At 40.8% G+C, this 18,250-nt stretch overlaps 1 protein-coding gene across 3 annotated transcripts in view; it reads left to right on the top strand.

Annotated features, from left to right (window-relative positions):
- The window catches only part of LOC113022329 (kazrin-like), a 126,639-nt gene that overhangs the window by 46,728 nt on the left and 61,661 nt on the right, over positions 1 to 18,250 (top strand). For all 3 annotated transcript variants that reach the window (XM_026167608.1, XM_026167610.1, XM_026167609.1), the window contains exon 4: positions 17,220 to 17,427. In XM_026167608.1, the coding sequence (XP_026023393.1) occupies positions 17,220 to 17,427 (208 nt within the window). The remainder of the gene's footprint in view (positions 1 to 17,219; positions 17,428 to 18,250) is intronic.

The following is an 18,250-nucleotide window of genomic DNA, read 5'->3' as shown; positions in this document are numbered from 1 at the left end:
TGTGCTAACACACTAAACTAAGATGCTGAACATTAGCATGTCAGCTGTAATGTCACACAGGAAACACTCAAGCATCACAAAATTGTTCTCCTTCAGTTTGCAAAATTTCACTCATACCTGCCACAAACTCGGATATACAGTTTGCACAGCTCAGGATAATTACATTCATCCTGCGCCTCAGTGCTTCTGTTACTACTGCATCATGCATTCGCATATGGAAAATGGCTCATGTGCTTCCTTTACATAATACTGGTGACTTTTGTGACCTCACAAACTATTGACTCCTGAAAATCTATCTTGGAGTCATTAGTCAACACATAATAGCACTGCTAACTGTAAGATAATAAGGATTTAGATCTGCTCATTGTTGATATAATCAAGGCTTTTGATGTGGCTGATCAAAAAATGCTATTAAATTAACTGATTTCTGTGGGCTTTGATGCTTCAGGTAAATAACTGTAGGCATTCCTAAAGGATAGATATTAGGACTATCTTCTCTTCCAAATTTGCAGAATTTCCTCTATAATTTAAAACTTTTCAGTTCCAAATTAACATTTATCCTGAATGTCCAGAATTTTAATTATGCTTTTAATGAAGATTTGATGGATGCAGCTCAGCATTATAAATATTTATAATATGCTGTATTTTCATTAGGATAATTGGACATGTCCTACACCTCAGTGCTCCTGTTGCTACTACATCACACATGTACATATGGAAAATTGCCTACGCGCTTCCATTATGTAACACTGCTAACGTTTGTGACCTTACAAACTGCTGACCTCAATATTACATTGAAATCCTAGCGCTATTAGTCGACACACGATAGTACTGCTAACTGTAGGATAATAAGGGGCTTCAGCTAGCAGGATTTAGGTCTGGTCATTGTTGATCTACTCAAGGATTTTGATACATGTGACATAAAAATGACACATTCAAGCAGGACAAGTGGTAGGAAACATTTTGTACATTTATCCAGACTGATGCAATCGCAGACAACGGGTGTCTCAAATCTTTAGCTGTGCATTTTCACCGCAAGAGCTCTTCACCATACTTTTCTGCTTCTATACCTTTTATGTCTAGCCATTGGACGTCTCTTCAGGGAAGAAGCAGAAAGACCATTAAGCTTTCAAGGGCTCGTATAATGAAAGGTGGTTTTTAAGTCTCAGAAAAATTGCAGTCCAACGTGATTGTTATCCTCGGTAAACAAACTGCCTTTGATTGTAGCTTTAAGCTATGGTGATCAACAAATACTCTTTGTCCTCCCCCTTCTCGCTTTAGTCCCTCTCTGCTTATTTGTCTCTGTGTTTGTCTCCATATTCTTCTCCTCTCTCTGGCATGTTCACATACAAAGAGCTCAAACAAAATCATATTAGAGGCACAAACAATCTACAAATACCAGTCACTGAGGATAATAAACACATTCTCTGCAGGGAAACTGGTGGGTACATACTCTGGAGTACATTCATTTTGTGAGGCATGTAAAATGGTACTATGGTAATTATCTTGCCCACATGCAGCATTTTTTAGAAGCAGAAAGGAATATTACATTGTTTTGCTTTTCATGGATCTTAGTATTAATGCCCTGTTCTAATCCCTTACAAGAGCAAAACTCCCTGAGCCAGACAAGTTTTGGATTCAAACAAACTCATTTAGCATGCAGATTAATGCAATTCCCAGCTCCTGCAGGAGTCAGCTTATTAAACACATTTAAATCACATACATTTACAATTAGAGTAAGTTAGAGCTATTAAATAAAAGACATAATACAAAAGTAGCTCACCAGCACAGTTTGTCTCTCTAAACACATTTGCATAAGTGCTTCGTCCTTTCATAGCCAAGCATAAAGCATAGTCACACTCTTTAAACGCAGTTAAAGCAGGCGAATGAGCCACCTTTTTCTTTAGTTATATTCATGGATGAGTCAGCCATATTGCTCTAATTAAAATAATCAAAGTCCTGCTGTCAGGTTGGCACTTCTTAGGCACAGTTGTGGCTTGTGTTTAATTGCTTTTGCATTTTAATGTTTGAGAAAGTCTATCTGTGGGTGCATATGTATGAGTACAGGTGTGTGCGTGTCTGGGTGTGTGCGTGCGTGCAGACGGCTTTCCATGCAGAGCAGCATGCTACTGTGGAACAGTGAGAGCTTTTGCAGGTCCGGTCATCAGCGTTCCTCCTGCTGACTATACTGCACGCTTGAATGTCTTTCAATTTAGGCCTTCTGATAACTCGGCTCTCTCTCTCACAGAGATAAATGTTGAAATATAATAAATGAGTTTGCAACTTCACATGTTGTGGCTCCGACCTCATCCTTCTCACACTGTCTCTGTGCCCTTCCATTTCACTGGCTTATTTATCTTTCGCTTCGCTTTCCTTGTTGCTCATTTTTCAACATGTTTGAATGACTTTCCTATCTTGTAGCATAAGCTTTAGCAAATAAAGACTGTTTTTTCAAGTACAGAAGGATTTTTACTTCCTGGGAACAATTTTGAATCCTCTTTATACTACAGAGTTATTACTATAACAATAGAACAGGAATTTGACTCTATTATGCAAAAATTATATTTCCTCTTCGAGACCTTACTGAGACAATTACAAGTTTGGAACAGTTTTACTGCTAGCATTATGCATTTATTTGCATAAGAGGTGGACTGCTGAGATATGGAGAAATGGGGAAAAAAACTGCAATATTGACATGCATACAAAGTAGCTGTGTGGTGACAGCGATAAAGCAGTGATGGAGTGATAATTGTCTCTAGTGTCGCTGTGCACTGAAACTGTCCACTAGAGTTGGAACAAATGAGAGTGAGATGAGTCTCTTAATCAATACGCTTTGCAGATGTGCCTTTACTTGCACAAACAACATGCACTGTACCAAAACTTTTCTCAGATATGGATTAATCTGTCCTCTGGACTGCACTTTTTTTCCCCTCCTTAACCTGTCAGTCAGGTATTTTCCTGCAGTGCTACAGTAAATCTGGCTGTGGTAGTCTTTAGTGTAGAAAATTCCTGTCTGGTCTCAGCTACATTGAGAGTTTTTACTGCAGACTGCTATAGCCTCTGCTACTGAATGTTGTTCACTACCCAGGGTTAGAGAACAAATAACATTTCAGTAGGAAAATCAATACCACCCTCATGTATGCATGTTTACTGTGACACTAATCTCAGCAGCATATTGACTAGCATATTAACTTAGCTTATCCTCTAGCTCACTAAGCCACAAACCTCCTGGAATATACTGCAGGCACATATCTGAATGCAAAATCCTTTTTTTTAACAATTATTTTAACAATTATTAGGAAAATAATGTATTTCTAGAGCGCTTTAGAGATGCTAACTTTAAATGCTAGCTATTTAGCATTGCTGTCAGTCTTTGTACTATGCTAAGCTAACAGAATGTAGCTTCATATTTACTCATGTATAAGTACTTTAGCAGACATCCACAAAGCAAAAATACCAGCAGAGAAACAATAACATTCAGTCATACACTATATGGACAAAAGTACTAGACCCCCTAAAGGAGCTGCTTGGCCATGGAAACCCATAACATGAAGTTCCAGCACAGGTTTTAGGTTCTTCAATTAGGTGCTTCAATGGTTGCCTACTCCATATCCGGTTTAGTTCACACTTTTTGAAGTTTTACTACTGCTGGGCTCATAGGTGCAGCAGTTTTGCTGCAACCCCAATAGGGAGCCAGAAACCTCCAGGACCCACTGCCAACCAGTTAGAGAATACCGTACACAAATTTCTCTAGCAACCACTAGCAACCACTCGTATCACATCAAAAATGGAGGGCAACTTTTGAAAAAACATCAATACTACTTGATTGTGGAATACATAGGAGGGAAGAAATTACACAAAAGGACTTGTTGCAACAGGGGCGTCCTATTATAGTACCACACTACAATTCAGTGAGCTCCAAGACACATACTTTATCAAAAGTTCATCAGACTGCATGGCTAGGTGCTTGATTTTAAACAAAAGACTGAATTAAAAAGACTTAGAATTGTGCCCCAGTACATTGTCTGTGTAGCTTATGCCAATATATGCGCTTTCATTGGTTGCTTCAATATCGGATCATGAAGTTGAGAAAGGTTTGGGTGTGAATCCACCAACAATCAATGGCCTCTGGTCGCCATATTACTGATAATGACCTCCTGTGTGAAAAGCTCTTTAGTCTTTCACCTTGTCTTCTTTTATTTCACCGATTGAAGATGGGTGCTTTACCAGAAAAAGACACACAGCTGACCTGCCAACCATTTCCCTATCCAAGTCTTGCCCAGATACCTTCTCGAAGTGCACTTCAACCTGCTCTCAGCAGCCTATAACCAGCTAAACGTAAATCATAAATCAACCAGGAGAGCTCTGTCAGGGTGATTACCCCTGTAGTTGCTCTCTGAAAATCACTATACTGCCCTAAAAGAAGAAGGAAACAGAGATTGATGGAGAAAAGTTTGGCAATGAAAGATTTTCCTTGTATGTAGTAGAAAATGTTTTACCTTGACAGATGTCCTCCTGTAGTATTACTCACAGACGAATAATTTGCTCTGCTGAAACCTGTTTTTGCTTTTTATGGCCTGAAACGGTGTGATTAAGCTACCACTTGATACTCCAATAATCTCATATTATTTGGATTTACTCAAATTGCTGTTACTATGTTGCTAATCACGCCACCTTCAACTATTTTCTCACCTGAAAGCAACAGGAGCACATCTCGTTCTCTCAGCATCACCTTTTAATTGTGTCTCCTGCAGAAGAGAGCACAGAAGAGTGGCAGCAGGGGTGAGGATCTCATTTAGAGTGAAGCAAAGTAGCCAAGTGTGTAATGCTTTTCACAAAAACAGGCACCTTCGGTTTCAACACTGATCTCACCATGATATCCATGTTATTAGATATTCAGCTCTGCATGTCTGAACGTTTCATTGTGAAGAGAGAAGTACAAATGTGGTAGAGCTAAGGAAGAAAAAGGCTATTGATTATGAGTACCACAGTGAGCACAATGAGGAGAAGCAATTGCAGGAAGCAGGCAGCAGGGAGCAGAAGTGAGAATGAGGGGAAATGAGAGAAAAATCAAAATGGTGTTCAGCAGAGAATAAGTATGGGAAAAAAACCACATTTCCTCAGATTTATTTCCCATCCTGCAGGTTCATCATAACAAAACCGCCGTCTCTCACCCATGCTTCCTCTCTCCCTTTGATTCCCTCAGAGCCCTGTAGACAAGCCTTTATCTTGATACTTATCAAGGCCTCTGGCAGTGTGTTTCATCCGTAACCCTGTCAACTGTTATCTCCAAGTGTAGAGGCTGTCAAACTGTTAACTGTGTTTACTGTGGTAAACAATTATTACAACGCTATCAGTGATGGGAGAAGGACATGGCTGCAAGGTGTTTGAGCAGTGTCGACTTTGGGCGGAAAGTGTGTTGAGTTTGACAACAGATAATAGGTGTTTCTCTTCAGGATTTATCTCAGCCTAGAAAAGCATCAGTGATGAGAGTTTACCCTTCTGCCAAAGTTGAGGCTGCAGAGGTGGAGTGGAGCTGCGGCTTTTCCACCGTTGCCTGAATGTTCATTCAGTGATTATCTGCATGTGCAGACAGTTGCAGAGCTGGAGCTGAAGAGATGACGAGTGCTACTTCTGATCAAGCATTTTATTTCATGTGTTGCATTAGATATAAATTCAGTCAGTTCCTCTGACTTCTGTTACTGTTGAAGATAAGTCTAACACTGGTTTTAAATGAAAAACGGTGAAGTTTCTGCTATAACTTAAATTATTGCTTCATCAAACATTTAACACCGAATGAGTTTAAAACGTATCAGATGGCTATAATGGAAGAGAAAAGATTCACCTTGCTATCAACAAGTCAGACATCTTTTATCTTTAGAACGTTTTTGTGCATATCCATAATGCAAATCTCCAATTCTACCACATCCCACAGCTACTATATTGAGATATGGTCACCGTGGAGGCCATTTGAGTGCAGTGAACTCATTGTCATGTTCAAGAAAACAGTCTGAAATAATTTCAGCTTTGTAGCATGGTGTGTTATCCTGCTGGAAGCAGCCATGAGAAGATGGGTACACTGTGGTCATAAACAGATAGTGATTATAATAATACTCAGGTAGGCTGTGGTGTTTAATCAGCGCTCAAGCAGGGCTCATGCTATGCCAAGAAAATATCCCCCACACCATTACACCACCAACAGCCTGAACCGCTGGTGCATGGTAGGATGGATCCATGTTTTCATGTTGTTTATGCAAAATTCTGACCCTACCATCAGAAATGATGACTAATCAGACCAGACCATGTTTTTTAGCCTTTTATTGTCCAATTTTGGTGTGCATGAGCAAATTGTAGCCTCAGTTTGCTGCACCCAGTGTGGTCTTCTACTGTTGCAGCCCATTTGCCTCAAAGTTTGATCTGTTGTGCATTCAAAGATGCTCTTCTCCTTACCTTGGTTATAATGAGTCGTTATATACCTTACTGTTGCTTTCCTATAAGCTCAAAGATTTCTTGCAATTCTCCTTTGACCTCTTGTATTAAGAAGGCATTTGCCTGCTGTTTACTGAATATACCAATACCCTCACAATAAGTTAAAGTCACTCATCTTATTTTTCTTACACATTCTTATGATGATTTGAATTTCAGCAGATTGTCTTGATTATGCATTGAATTGCTCCCATGTGACTGGCTGACTAAATATAATAGTCAGAGGAACAGATTTAACAAATCAAGTGACCAATGAGTGTATGTCTGGCCTCCCATGTACACTACTCAGACAGCAGCCTCACCTACACCAAACAAAGTACTTCTAGAAGCCAAAAACACATCTGTGTGCTACATGTGAAAAAGAGCAGCTTCAGACAGTGCAGGGACCTGATTCTCCCAAATTTATCTGGAGTCGTTGGACAAAGACAGGTCAGTTGAATCCTTTTACATTGAACACCGTCATGTTATCCATTAATGATACTTCCTTTCATAAGCAGTAAAGCTTCTAACTAATGAGTAAACTTATATAAAGGTTTTTTGAGCAAGGCTGTTATACACCAAAAGTGACATGAAAGAAGCATTAGAGAAAAAGCTCAATACAAAAAGAAAGAAGTTGAGTTTCCGTTCCCCACCATTCATAGTTTATTCCATCAATGCCGCTCTGTCCTCGATTGTCACTACTTGGGGCAAAAGGCTTTCTCTCTTCGTCACTTCCACAGACATAAATACCCTGTTTTTTTCCTCCAGCTGTGACATTTCCATCTGGTAATTCTGCAGTGTGTGGAGCATTCAAAGCAGCATTCTTCATGCAAGCTTTCTATAGCTTTATCTGTCCTGTCACACATGTGATGCAATCGTTTTTGTATTGCATCACTTTAAACAGTGTGCATGTGCTTTTTAGTAACAAAGTACACATTTCTGCAACAATGAATCAAGCACACATGATCTTAGGATAGTTTAAAGGCAGAAGCCTTGTTTTTGTGAAAAACTGGCTGTTTTTTAACTGACTGCCAAAGGCCAGATTTGTCTGAAGTATCTTGTTTGTCGCAAATGTTGGCAAAAAGAAAGAAAGTGGTAATGGCACACAAAATGCTAGTTTTATTTGTAACTAGGCACACCCTCACACACACACACTAATCCGATGCCACACAGACAAAGGTAACATCTAAATGCAGTGCAAATTAACCTGCCTACAAGAAAAGAATGAAAAGTCCTTTATGCTTTGATGTTGGCAGACGGTGTGCTGTGGGCTCAGACAGCCTTTAATGTCAGAATAAAATAACCTGTAACTTGCTGTTTTGATACAGACCACAGCAGACTGAATATTGTGACATATTACAATTTACAAATTCAGGCCTGCTGTCTGTGACAGCTTAGATTCGGTGCAGCGCTACATGAAGGCTGGGATATACTTTCAGCCATATACAAGCTTTACTCCTTGGGAAGATGTTTTTTTCTCTCTCAGTGACGGTTAAGAAAACATGCCTATTATTACTTGACCGTGACAAGAACCTAAAAATATTTAAGATTTCAGATCATAAACAATGACTGCTTTTTAAGAGTGTTACATCTGTGAGATATAATACTGGAGATGAGCTTTAGTCATGGGCAATATGGATATGGAAAATCTTTTGTTGTAATAGATTTATTTCAATAGCCAGATGGGGATGTGTGTTTTTGGCTAATCCTGTGAATTAAATTAATTCTACAACTAAATTTGATTAATAATACCATAAAAATGCAATGCATTTCCCACAGGCCTTCAACATTTCCTGCAATTACCTAATTGTCAGCACAGATCAATATTTTCTTTATTAACATGGTATCAAATGCCTAATGCAATGCAATGTTATAAACCCATGAAGAGTTATCACTATACATGGAGCCTGTCTCAGTTCTCCTGTACTTTTCAGCTTCCCGTTTTACAACATTTTGCTTTTAGCCTCCAGCAACTTTACTATTGTGATTCACTCTTACTTCTCTTATCATCATCATTCTGGCACAGCAGGAACAGTTTCATCCAAACAAGCCCTAAAAACCCATTGTTTTCCATCTGGACCCATGGCAGACAGACAGAAATGATGAAGATGGTTTAACATTTAGTAACCAGAGAAAAAACCAGACATACCTGTCAAGATTTAATGGAGACAAAAGAAAGGAGATGTGAAAAGGAGACTGGCAAGCAACTGAAAATATTTCTCAAGGTTTGCTTTTTGTAGTCACTGCTGTAAACCCAACAACACCGGTGTTGTTAGGTTTAATATATATATATATATATATATATATATATATATATATATATATATATATATATATACATACATACATACATACATACATACATATACATATATATATATTGCTATAAGATTGCTTCTAAGAGCATTTGTGAACGAATATATCGCGCTCAGTGAATTCTGGTATGGTACCGTGATAGGATGACACCTGTGGAACAAGTCAGGAAATTTCCCTCGCTAAATATTCCACAGTCAACTGTTATTGGTATTGTAAGAAAGTGGAAGCGATTGCGAACGACAGCAACTCAGCCACAAAGTGGTAGGCCACATAAAATTACAGAGCAGGGTCAGCAGATGTGCAAAGTGTGCAGAGGTCACCAACTTTATGCAGAGTTAGTTGCTACAAACCTCCAAGCTTTCATGTGGCCTTTAGATTAGCTCAAGAAGAGTGTGTAGGGAACGTCATGGAATAGGTTTCCAAATAAATTTTTAAAAATTTGAATTAGGCAAATAAGCAGACTTATAGTTGTGTACTTTGATGTCCTGTTTTATTTTGAACTTACTTACCAGTAAAATGGTCGTGTAATCAAATCTTCTTAGGAAAGTCCCTAACTAGTAAGGAAATGTGCTTCAGTGTTTCCTTAAATACTTCCTTTCACACTGGATACTGGACCAACCTTTAAGAAAAGGAAGTAAGATGCCATACCAAAATTCATAGTGGCACACTACACTACTGTCATGAAAAACACGTCTTCTATCTATATGTCTTTCATTAAATAAGCTGATAGGAGCACTCTGAGCAAAGCATACAAGATGAACTTTCTGCAGTCCGGGTCACATAGTAGTTTCATCATGGCCCACATCACTAGAATCCATCATCACATTATTAAAGAGCCTGGTGTAAGTGCAGTCCGATTATTAGCGCATCGTATTTCACTTTTCCTAAATCCTGATATATATTTTCCCTCACACCTTAACTTATCCTTATGCCCTTTTCCATCAAGGTTAAGGTAAAGTGATAAGAAAAAGAAAGCAGGAGGTCATTTTTTGGACTTTTCCTTTTTTTCTTCATTTCCTGCCTTTGTGAGAATAAGTCATCACTGTGTACATACAGTGGGGCAAAAAAGTATTTAGTCAGCCACCGATTGTGCAAGTTCCCCCACCTAAAATGATGACAGAGGTCAGTAATTTGCACCAGAGGTACACTTCAACTGTGAGAGACAGAATGTGAAAAAAAAAATCCATGAATCCACATGGTAGGATTTGTAAAGAATTTATTCGTAAATCAGGGTGGAAAATAAGTATTTGGTCAATAACAAAAATACAACTCAATACTTTGCAACATAACCTTTGTTAGCAATAACAGAGGTCAAACGTTTACTATAGGTCTTTACCAGGTTTGCACACACAGTAGCTGGTATTTTGACCCATTCCTCCATACAGATCTTCTCGAGAGCAGTGATGTTTTGGGGCTGTCGCCGAGCAACACGGACTTTCAACTCCCGCCACAGATTTTCTATGGGGTTGAGGTCTGGAGACTGGCTAGGCCACTCCAGGACTTTCAAATGCTTCTTATGGAGCCACTCCTTTGTTGCCCGGGCGGTGTGTTTTGGATCATTGTCATGTTGGAAGACCCAGCCTCGTTTCATCTTCAAAGTTCTCACTGATGGAAGGAGGTTTTGGCTCAAAATCTCACGATACATGGCCCCATTCATTCTGTCCTTAACACGGATCAGTCGTCCTGTCCCCTTGGCAGAAAAACAGCCCCATAGCATGATGTTTCCACCCCCATGCTTCACAGTAGGTATGGTGTTCTTGGGATGCAACTCAGTATTCTTCTTCCTCCAAACACGACGAGTTGAGTTTATACCAAAAAGTTCTACTTTGGTTTCATCTGACCACATGACATTCTCCCAATCCTCTGCTGTATCATCCATGTGCTCTCTGGCAAACTTCAGACGGGCCTGGACATGCACTGGCTTCAGCAGCGGAACACGTCTGGCACTGCGGGATTTGATTCCCTGCCGTTGTAGTGTGTTACTGATGGTGACCTTTGTTACTTTGGTCCCAGCTCTCTGCAGGTCATTCACCAGGTCCCCCCGTGTGGTTCTGGGATCTTTGCTCACCGTTCTCATGATCATTTTGACCCCACGGGATGAGATCTTGCGTGGAGCCCCAGATCGTGGGAGATTATCAGTGGTCTTGTATGTCTTCCATTTTCTGATGATTGCTCCCACAGTTGATTTTTTCACACCAAGCTGCTTGCCTATTGTAGATTCACTCTTCCCAGTCTGGTGCAGGTCTACAATACTTTTCCTGGTGTCCTTCGAAAGCTCTTTGGTCTTGGCCATGGCGGAGTTTGGAGTCTGACTGTTTGAGGCTGTGGACAGGTGTCTTTTATACAGATGATGAGTTCAAACAGGTGCCATTCATACAGGTAACGAGTGGGGGACAGAAAAGCTTCTTACAGAAGACGTTACAGGTCTGTGAGAGCCAGAGATCTTCCTTGTTTGAGGTGACCAAATACTTATTTTCCACCCTGATTTACGAATAAATTCTTTACAAATCCTACCATGTGAATTCATGGATTTTTTTTCACATTCGGTCTCTCACAGTTGAAGTGTACCTCTGGTGCAAATTACTGACCTCTGTCATCATTTTAAGTGGGGGAACTTGCACAATCGGTGGCTGACTAAATACTTTTTTGCCCCACTGTATACAGGGAGTGCAGAATTATTAGGCAAGTTGTATTTTTGAGGAATAATTTTATTATTGAACACCAACCATGTTCTCAATGAACCCAAAAAAGCTCATTAATATCAAAGCTGAATGTTTTTGGAAGTAGTTTTTAGTTTGTTTTTAGTTTTAGCTATTTTAGGGGGATATCTGTGTGTGCAGGTGACTATTACTGTGCATAATTATTAGGCAACTTAACAAAAAACAAATATACACCCATTTCAATTATTTATTTTTACCAGTGAAACCAATATAACATCTCCACATTCACAAATATACATTTCTGACATTCAAAAACAAAACAAAAACAAATCAGCGACCAATATAGCCACCTTTCTTTGCAAGGACACTCAAAAGCCTGCCATCCATGGATTCTGTCAGTGTTTTGATCTGTTCACCATCAACATTGCGTGCAGCAGCAACCACAGCCTCCCAGACACTGTTCAGAGAGGTGTACTGTTTTCCCTCCTTGTAAATCTCACATTTGATGATGGACCACAGGTTCTCAATGGGGTTCAGATCAGGTGAACAAGGAGGCCATGTCATTAGTTTTTCTTCTTTTATACCCTTTCTTGCCAGCCACGCTGTGGAGTACTTGGACGCGTGTGATGGAGCATTGTCCTGCATGAAAATCATGTTTTTCTTGAAGGATGCAGACTTCTTCCTGTACCACTGCTTGAAGAAGGTGTCTTCCAGAAACTGGCAGTAGGACTGGGAGTTGAGCTTGACTCCATCCTTAACCCGAAAAGGCCCCACAAGCTCATCTTTGATGATACCAGCCCAAACCAGTACTCCACCTCCACCTTGCTGGCGTCTGAGTCGGACTGGAGCTCTCTGCCCTTTATCAATCCAGCCACGGGCCCATCCATCTGGCCCATCAAGACTCACTCTCATTTCATCAGTCCATAAAACCTTAGAAAAACCAGTCTTGAGATATTTCTTGGCCCAGTCTTGACGTTTCAGCTTGTGTGTCTTGTTCAGTGGTGGTCGTCTTTCAGCCTTTCTTACCTTGGCCATGTCTCTGAGTATTGCACACCTTGTGCTTTTGGGCACTCCAGTGATGTTGCAGCTCTGAAATATGGCCAAACTGGTGGCAAGTGGCATCTTGGCAGCTGCACGCTTGACTTTTCTCAGTTCATGGGCAGTTATTTTGCGCCTTGGTTTTTCCACACGCTTCTTGCGACCCTGTTGACTATTTTGAATGAAATGCTTGATTGTTCGATGATCACGCTTCAGAAGCTTGTTGTGTTGATGTCATTAGACCACACCCCTTCTCATTACAGAGATGCACATCACCTAATATGCTTAATTGGTAGTAGGCTTTCGAGCCTATACAGCTTGGAGTAAGACAACATGCATGAAGAGGATGATGTGGACAAAATACTCATTTGCCTAATAATTCTGCACTCCCTGTACTTCACTTCGTTCCCTGGCAGATTGTTTCTGCACTCACAGCAGGGAAGTGTGTTGGCCATTCCCCGTCTTTCCCTTGAATGATCTCTTGTCTGTTTTACGTTTGCCTTCTGCCTGATATTCGCCTCACATGGACTCAAAGACTTGCTCTAAATGCAATCTTGCCTGGTAATAATTTTGCCTTCCTCTGCTGTCCTCTTACCTGTGAACCACAACAATGGGAATAGTAGGGCTACATCAGCCTGACTGCACTGCATTTCTTAACTATCTTGTTTTTGAAAAAACATTTCTAGTTTTTATGCAACTTTCCAAGTTCCTCCTATTCAGAAGTAAGGCTCACATACCTCATAGACTTTCTATCTTTTTTTGCAGTATTTGATTAATATTAGTAAGTTTAGTCGAGCCGAGTGGATATTTTCCCCAAGCCCCTGATAAGATGTGTATTAATAAGTTGAGCACAGCATTATATCACTTTGTTATTGGGAAAAAATGGAAAGCATTTCAGTGTGTGGAGGATTAGTCGATATTCAATTAACCCAGGCAGACAGTCATGGTGACTCTTTATCAATACCTCTTTTTAACTGCACACCCGCAGCACACTTAATTAAACTTCCCATTAATAGCATCAAACAAGTGAGAAAACTAACAACACAAACACTCGCATAAGTTTGGAAAAGTGATCCAAATCCATACAAGCACCGACCGGAGAAGTGGTTATCAAAGGCAGTCGGCCAAGCTGCTGCACTGGCCTCAGGTCTCGGCTGTGATCATAGATGCTCTCAGTCCAGTTGTGGAGACAAAGGAGGAGGAGGAGGCTGTGTGTTTTGGACATGGCACAATTGCGTGTCCTCAAACTATTTGTCTGGTTATTGATGTGTATCTGGGACACCCTGTGACTCTTGACCCTGAAATCATTAATTTCCGCGCATTCCACAGCTGGGTTTATGAAAGCCCTCCCTCACATGGCTCAGTGCAGAGCGTGGTTATGACTATGAGGGAAGAGCTTCGAGATTCTTTTAGAAAAGCAGTAATTTTGAAATAACATAAAGCCTTCTATGTAAATCAAGAGCCCTCTGATAACCCTATCCTTATTCCAGACCGTGCTACATTTCTCTTTGATAATCAGCTACAAATCAGGGCCAGTGTGTCAACTGGGGCAGCAATGTGACTGTCTAGACAGTGATAATGATCTGCTAACATGTCTGTGCTGCTGTAGATCTTCTCTACTAACTGTAAGCAATAATTGTTCTCTATGGGAATAACTAGATGTGCATTTAACAGTAGCTATTATGGGAGACCTTGCAAAAAACATTAGAGGCCACTGTTTTCCTATCCATACAAAGCTGCAGTACAAAGAAGGGTAAGTCAACCCTCATAAAGTGAATCGAATGTTAGTGTTGGCATATTTACAAACTAACTTCAATGAAACTGTACAACCCATTTCCCTATAAAAAAAATTTTTGTGTGTGTGAGTTAACATTATATGTACTTGGTATTTAGTTTACACCCAAATATCCAATTTGTTGCAATATTCATCAACAAATGTTAGGTGTTATAATTGCAAACATGATTAAAGATGCAAAGACGTTCAGTTTAAAATTATACAGTGTTCACAAAAGTCTTTAGCAACCCCTCATTTCTTTATATTCTGCTTCCATGGAGCCACATTTTCTTTTAATTTGTCAAAAGTGGTCTTGAGGAATAGTTCACCAGGCTTTCTGCTGGCCTTGTAAAGTTTTTGTTTGGACATTGACTGCTTTTTTACCAAGAACCAAGTTTTAATTGTGATATTAGGTGCTCTGTTTCTAGCAGCTGTCACAAAAACACATAATTTGTTTCCACTTCTATGAAAAATACTAAAGATAACACAGTTTAATAGGGATAAAATAGTGTTATGGACCAACAGGTTTATTTCAAAAGACATTTTAGCAAAAAACTTGGAACGTCTAACATAGTCCGCTAAAAATATTAGCAGAAACTGGACATGTGGATGACAGAAGAAGTGGCAGACCTAAAAAAAAAAATACAAAATCTACAGATGAACAATATCTGAAAGTCCTTAAGAGTTAGGCAGAAAATATCCAGAGAAAACCTGAGTGATGCTTTGTTGAAGCCTGATCACAAATGGCCTGAATGGAAAGGTGGCATTAAGAAGTGGTATTAAGAAGCCCTTCTTAATGGAAGGAAACAAGGAGAGAAGGTTGAGGGTTGATCTTGTCAGAATTGATGAAATTATGAACACAGAAAAGTACTGCCAGATTTTGATCCACAGTTTGGAAAGCGTCTGATTGGCAACAACTTCATTTTGTGGCTCAAGAGTTTTGCACAGTAATTTTTAAGCCCTGGAAAAGAATTTTTTCTCAAATTTGAGCAAAGCAGCATTCTCACTTGATGACATTAATATTTAATCTGTTTTCAAAACTGTTGTGCAGATTCTGTTAATGGCCTTATCAGCTGATTGACTAATTGTGTCAGCTCTACTTAAGACCAAGAAAGAGTCCCAGCTGGATTCACTGCTTCAGAACTTTAAAAATGCAGCGTGCCATTAATAATTTGTTAATAAAATCAGCTTTTTCTCCTGCTCCAGCCAAAGATAATGACATGTAGTAAAAATATTCTTAACATTTTAGAGGCACAGCTGCTTACAGGTATAGACACGTTATTCAAAATCGCTTGTGTCTTAATTAAATCAGTCCTAATTAACCTGAAGCAGTATCTTCAATAGTTAATGATTTTTAAAGAGATAGCATCCTGTTTCCATTTTCATTTTGACCAGGCAGTATAGCGTAATATTTTTCATCAAAGGACGGACACTGGCTTTACAGAGTAAAATAGTTGAGTCAAAGTAGAGGAGTCAAGGCCACATAACCCAAACAACACCAACATTCTGAGGACTTTATTGTAAAACAGTATGCAGTGAACAGACTACCGGTGCAACTAACAAGTTGTGTGTCTCATTTGGTTGTCAATCTCCCGAGCCCGCTGTCCCATCTTTGTTTGTCACTCTGTGCCGTTGTGTGAATACCAATGAACAGCGAGCCGTTATCACCTGAGCCTCGGATGACAGCATCTCAGTGATGTATTGCTCATCAGCCTCTGTTTCGTGCCAGACAGGATGTGTTTTCTTACTTGGAAAATGAAAATGTCAAATGCAGATCTTTAGTTGTGACGGCTCAGCAATATCCCAGATTGTTTTAAGTTAAGATGCACAGCCTAACCCATCTCTAACCTTTTAGATGCGTGATGGAGTTTTACAGCTGTACAGATAAGAAACGATGCCGCCGCGTTTATTTCCTGTGCTTGCTGATAAGCTGAAATATAATTCTCCAAACTGCTTTTGATCAAAGATGTGAAACTTTACTGTGTTCCCGCCACAACTCCATTGTAATTCTCCAGGCCTCTTCTGTTACCGTGTAGCCCGTTAGAGGCCTGTTCCTCCGTCCTCTACTAAGTTTGTTCTGAATGCTGAAATGTTTTCCCCTTGGGTGCCTTGTGCCAGCCCCCTTCCTCTTCCACCGATGTGGGGGTGAGCTTTCCCAGGACAAAGAGAAGAATATATAAAGGAATGGGGGGGGTCGGAGAGACAAAAAGACAGCGGGTGTGTGAGCAAAGGAGGCCAAGTGAAAAGATATAGAGGGCTTGACAAGTGCTTGTCAAAGGGCTCAATACTGCTGGCAAGCTTTGAGTGTGGGGATACAGAGAGAGGAAGAAGGACAGAAAAACAATCTGTACTTTTCCCCCCTATTACAAACCCAATTGCTCACTCCTTACAAACTCCACAGGGTGTGGGGTACACACCACGCTCTGTGTTTAGAGAGTTACTGGAGAGCAGCTCAGTCCAACTGCACCCCCACCATCTCCCCTAGTCCTCCTGCACATGGTACAGTCCATTTAAAAGGCTGCATGTCATCTCAGTGTGTGCAGGGTCCTCTCTGAGAGCAGCTGCTCACAGCACATTCTCCTCTGCGGGAGCATTCACTTTCCCCTCCGCCTGCTGGGCTGCATCTTTTTCTCCCCTGCCTTTTTTTCTTTCTCTTCCTGCTCCCTTTGGTTTCTCTCTTCCCCTCTTTCTCCCGCGCTCACTCTCTCCTCTCGCACACACATGCTTTCTCTGACTCTGTAGTGCTTGGACGCATTCTTTATGCAGTAACAGGTAGACATCATCCCTGTACTGCCGGCTTTTTTTTTTTTATGTGCGAAGTACACTGTGAGAGAAAAAGCACAGGTGGAGTAGGAGAAGAAGAAGAAGAGGGTGATAAGAGGTGGCGGAGGAGGAAAGGGTCTTAACTTCACCTCCTGTAATGCTTCTCTTGACACCATGCTGCTCTGTGTGGATTTGGTCCTCAGGGGAAAATCCTTAAAATGATGGAAGACAACAAACAGCTGGCACAGAGGATTGATGGGGCCATCCAGTCTGCCAGCCAGGAAGTGACCAACCTGCGCTCCGAGCTCTCCGCCACCAGCCGTAGACTGGCAGAGCTGGGTGCCAGCAGCCCCCCTGGCTTGGAGAACCACCACCAGCACAACCACCACGATGACAGCCTTCACTACCGGGGTGAGTGCCTGAATGTGTGCGCACTCACATGTAATCTCGTGCCTCTGTGTGTGTGAGAGAGCAAGAACAGGAACATGTGTGAGTGTTTTGAAATCAGCAGTGGGAAGTATTCTAAGAATGTGCAGCGGAGTGACTAATATCATCCCACCGTTCCTCCATTGACTTATTTTTCCCCATACTCAGCATGAGAAAAGTCAGCAGCTTGAAAGAAAAGAGAGAACGACTGAGTGTTGTTATTAAATGGCAGGGAGGGGTTGGGGTTAGAGAGCGTGGGCCAGAGTTGCTCAGGGTTTGGTTTCCCAGGCAGCAGCTGGGCTCCTCTGGGGCTGCACTCCCTCCAGCTCTGGCTCCTTCTCCGCACTCTCCCCGAGTCTATGAGGAGAAACTGTTGTGCTTCATGCCCAGAAACTGCATGCCAGCATCTCTGAAGGAGGGCGGTGACACCATGGCACTGCCACTTAGCTGGGAAAAAGATGTAATGAATGACGAACGAGAAGTTAAAGAGAAGTTTTCATGGGACTGCTCATTGAGGCTTCCTGCTCTTAAAATAGTTCCTCTTGGCTTCGTGTTACACTTATTGATATCTCTCGTGTTGCTTAAAGTAATAACTTGGCTAAAGTGCTGTTTTATATCTAGTTATTCCATGACTAATGATGTCTGACAGGAAATTTTTATCTAGTGTGAGACTGTGTTCTGGGTCTAATTAAGCCTCGTTACGACGTATTCGAGTTAGTTACTTTTATATCGCCGACATCTTGGATTCATTAATGATCATCTTTATGGAGTTTGACAGGAACAAGAATAAAAGGGGAATTTTTGTTTT

The sequence above is a fragment of the Astatotilapia calliptera genome, chromosome 5, assembly GCF_900246225.1.
Source record: "Astatotilapia calliptera chromosome 5, fAstCal1.2, whole genome shotgun sequence".
Classification (NCBI taxonomy): Eukaryota; Metazoa; Chordata; class Actinopteri; order Cichliformes; family Cichlidae; genus Astatotilapia; species Astatotilapia calliptera.
This window is presented reverse-complemented; position numbering and strand designations above follow the sequence as displayed.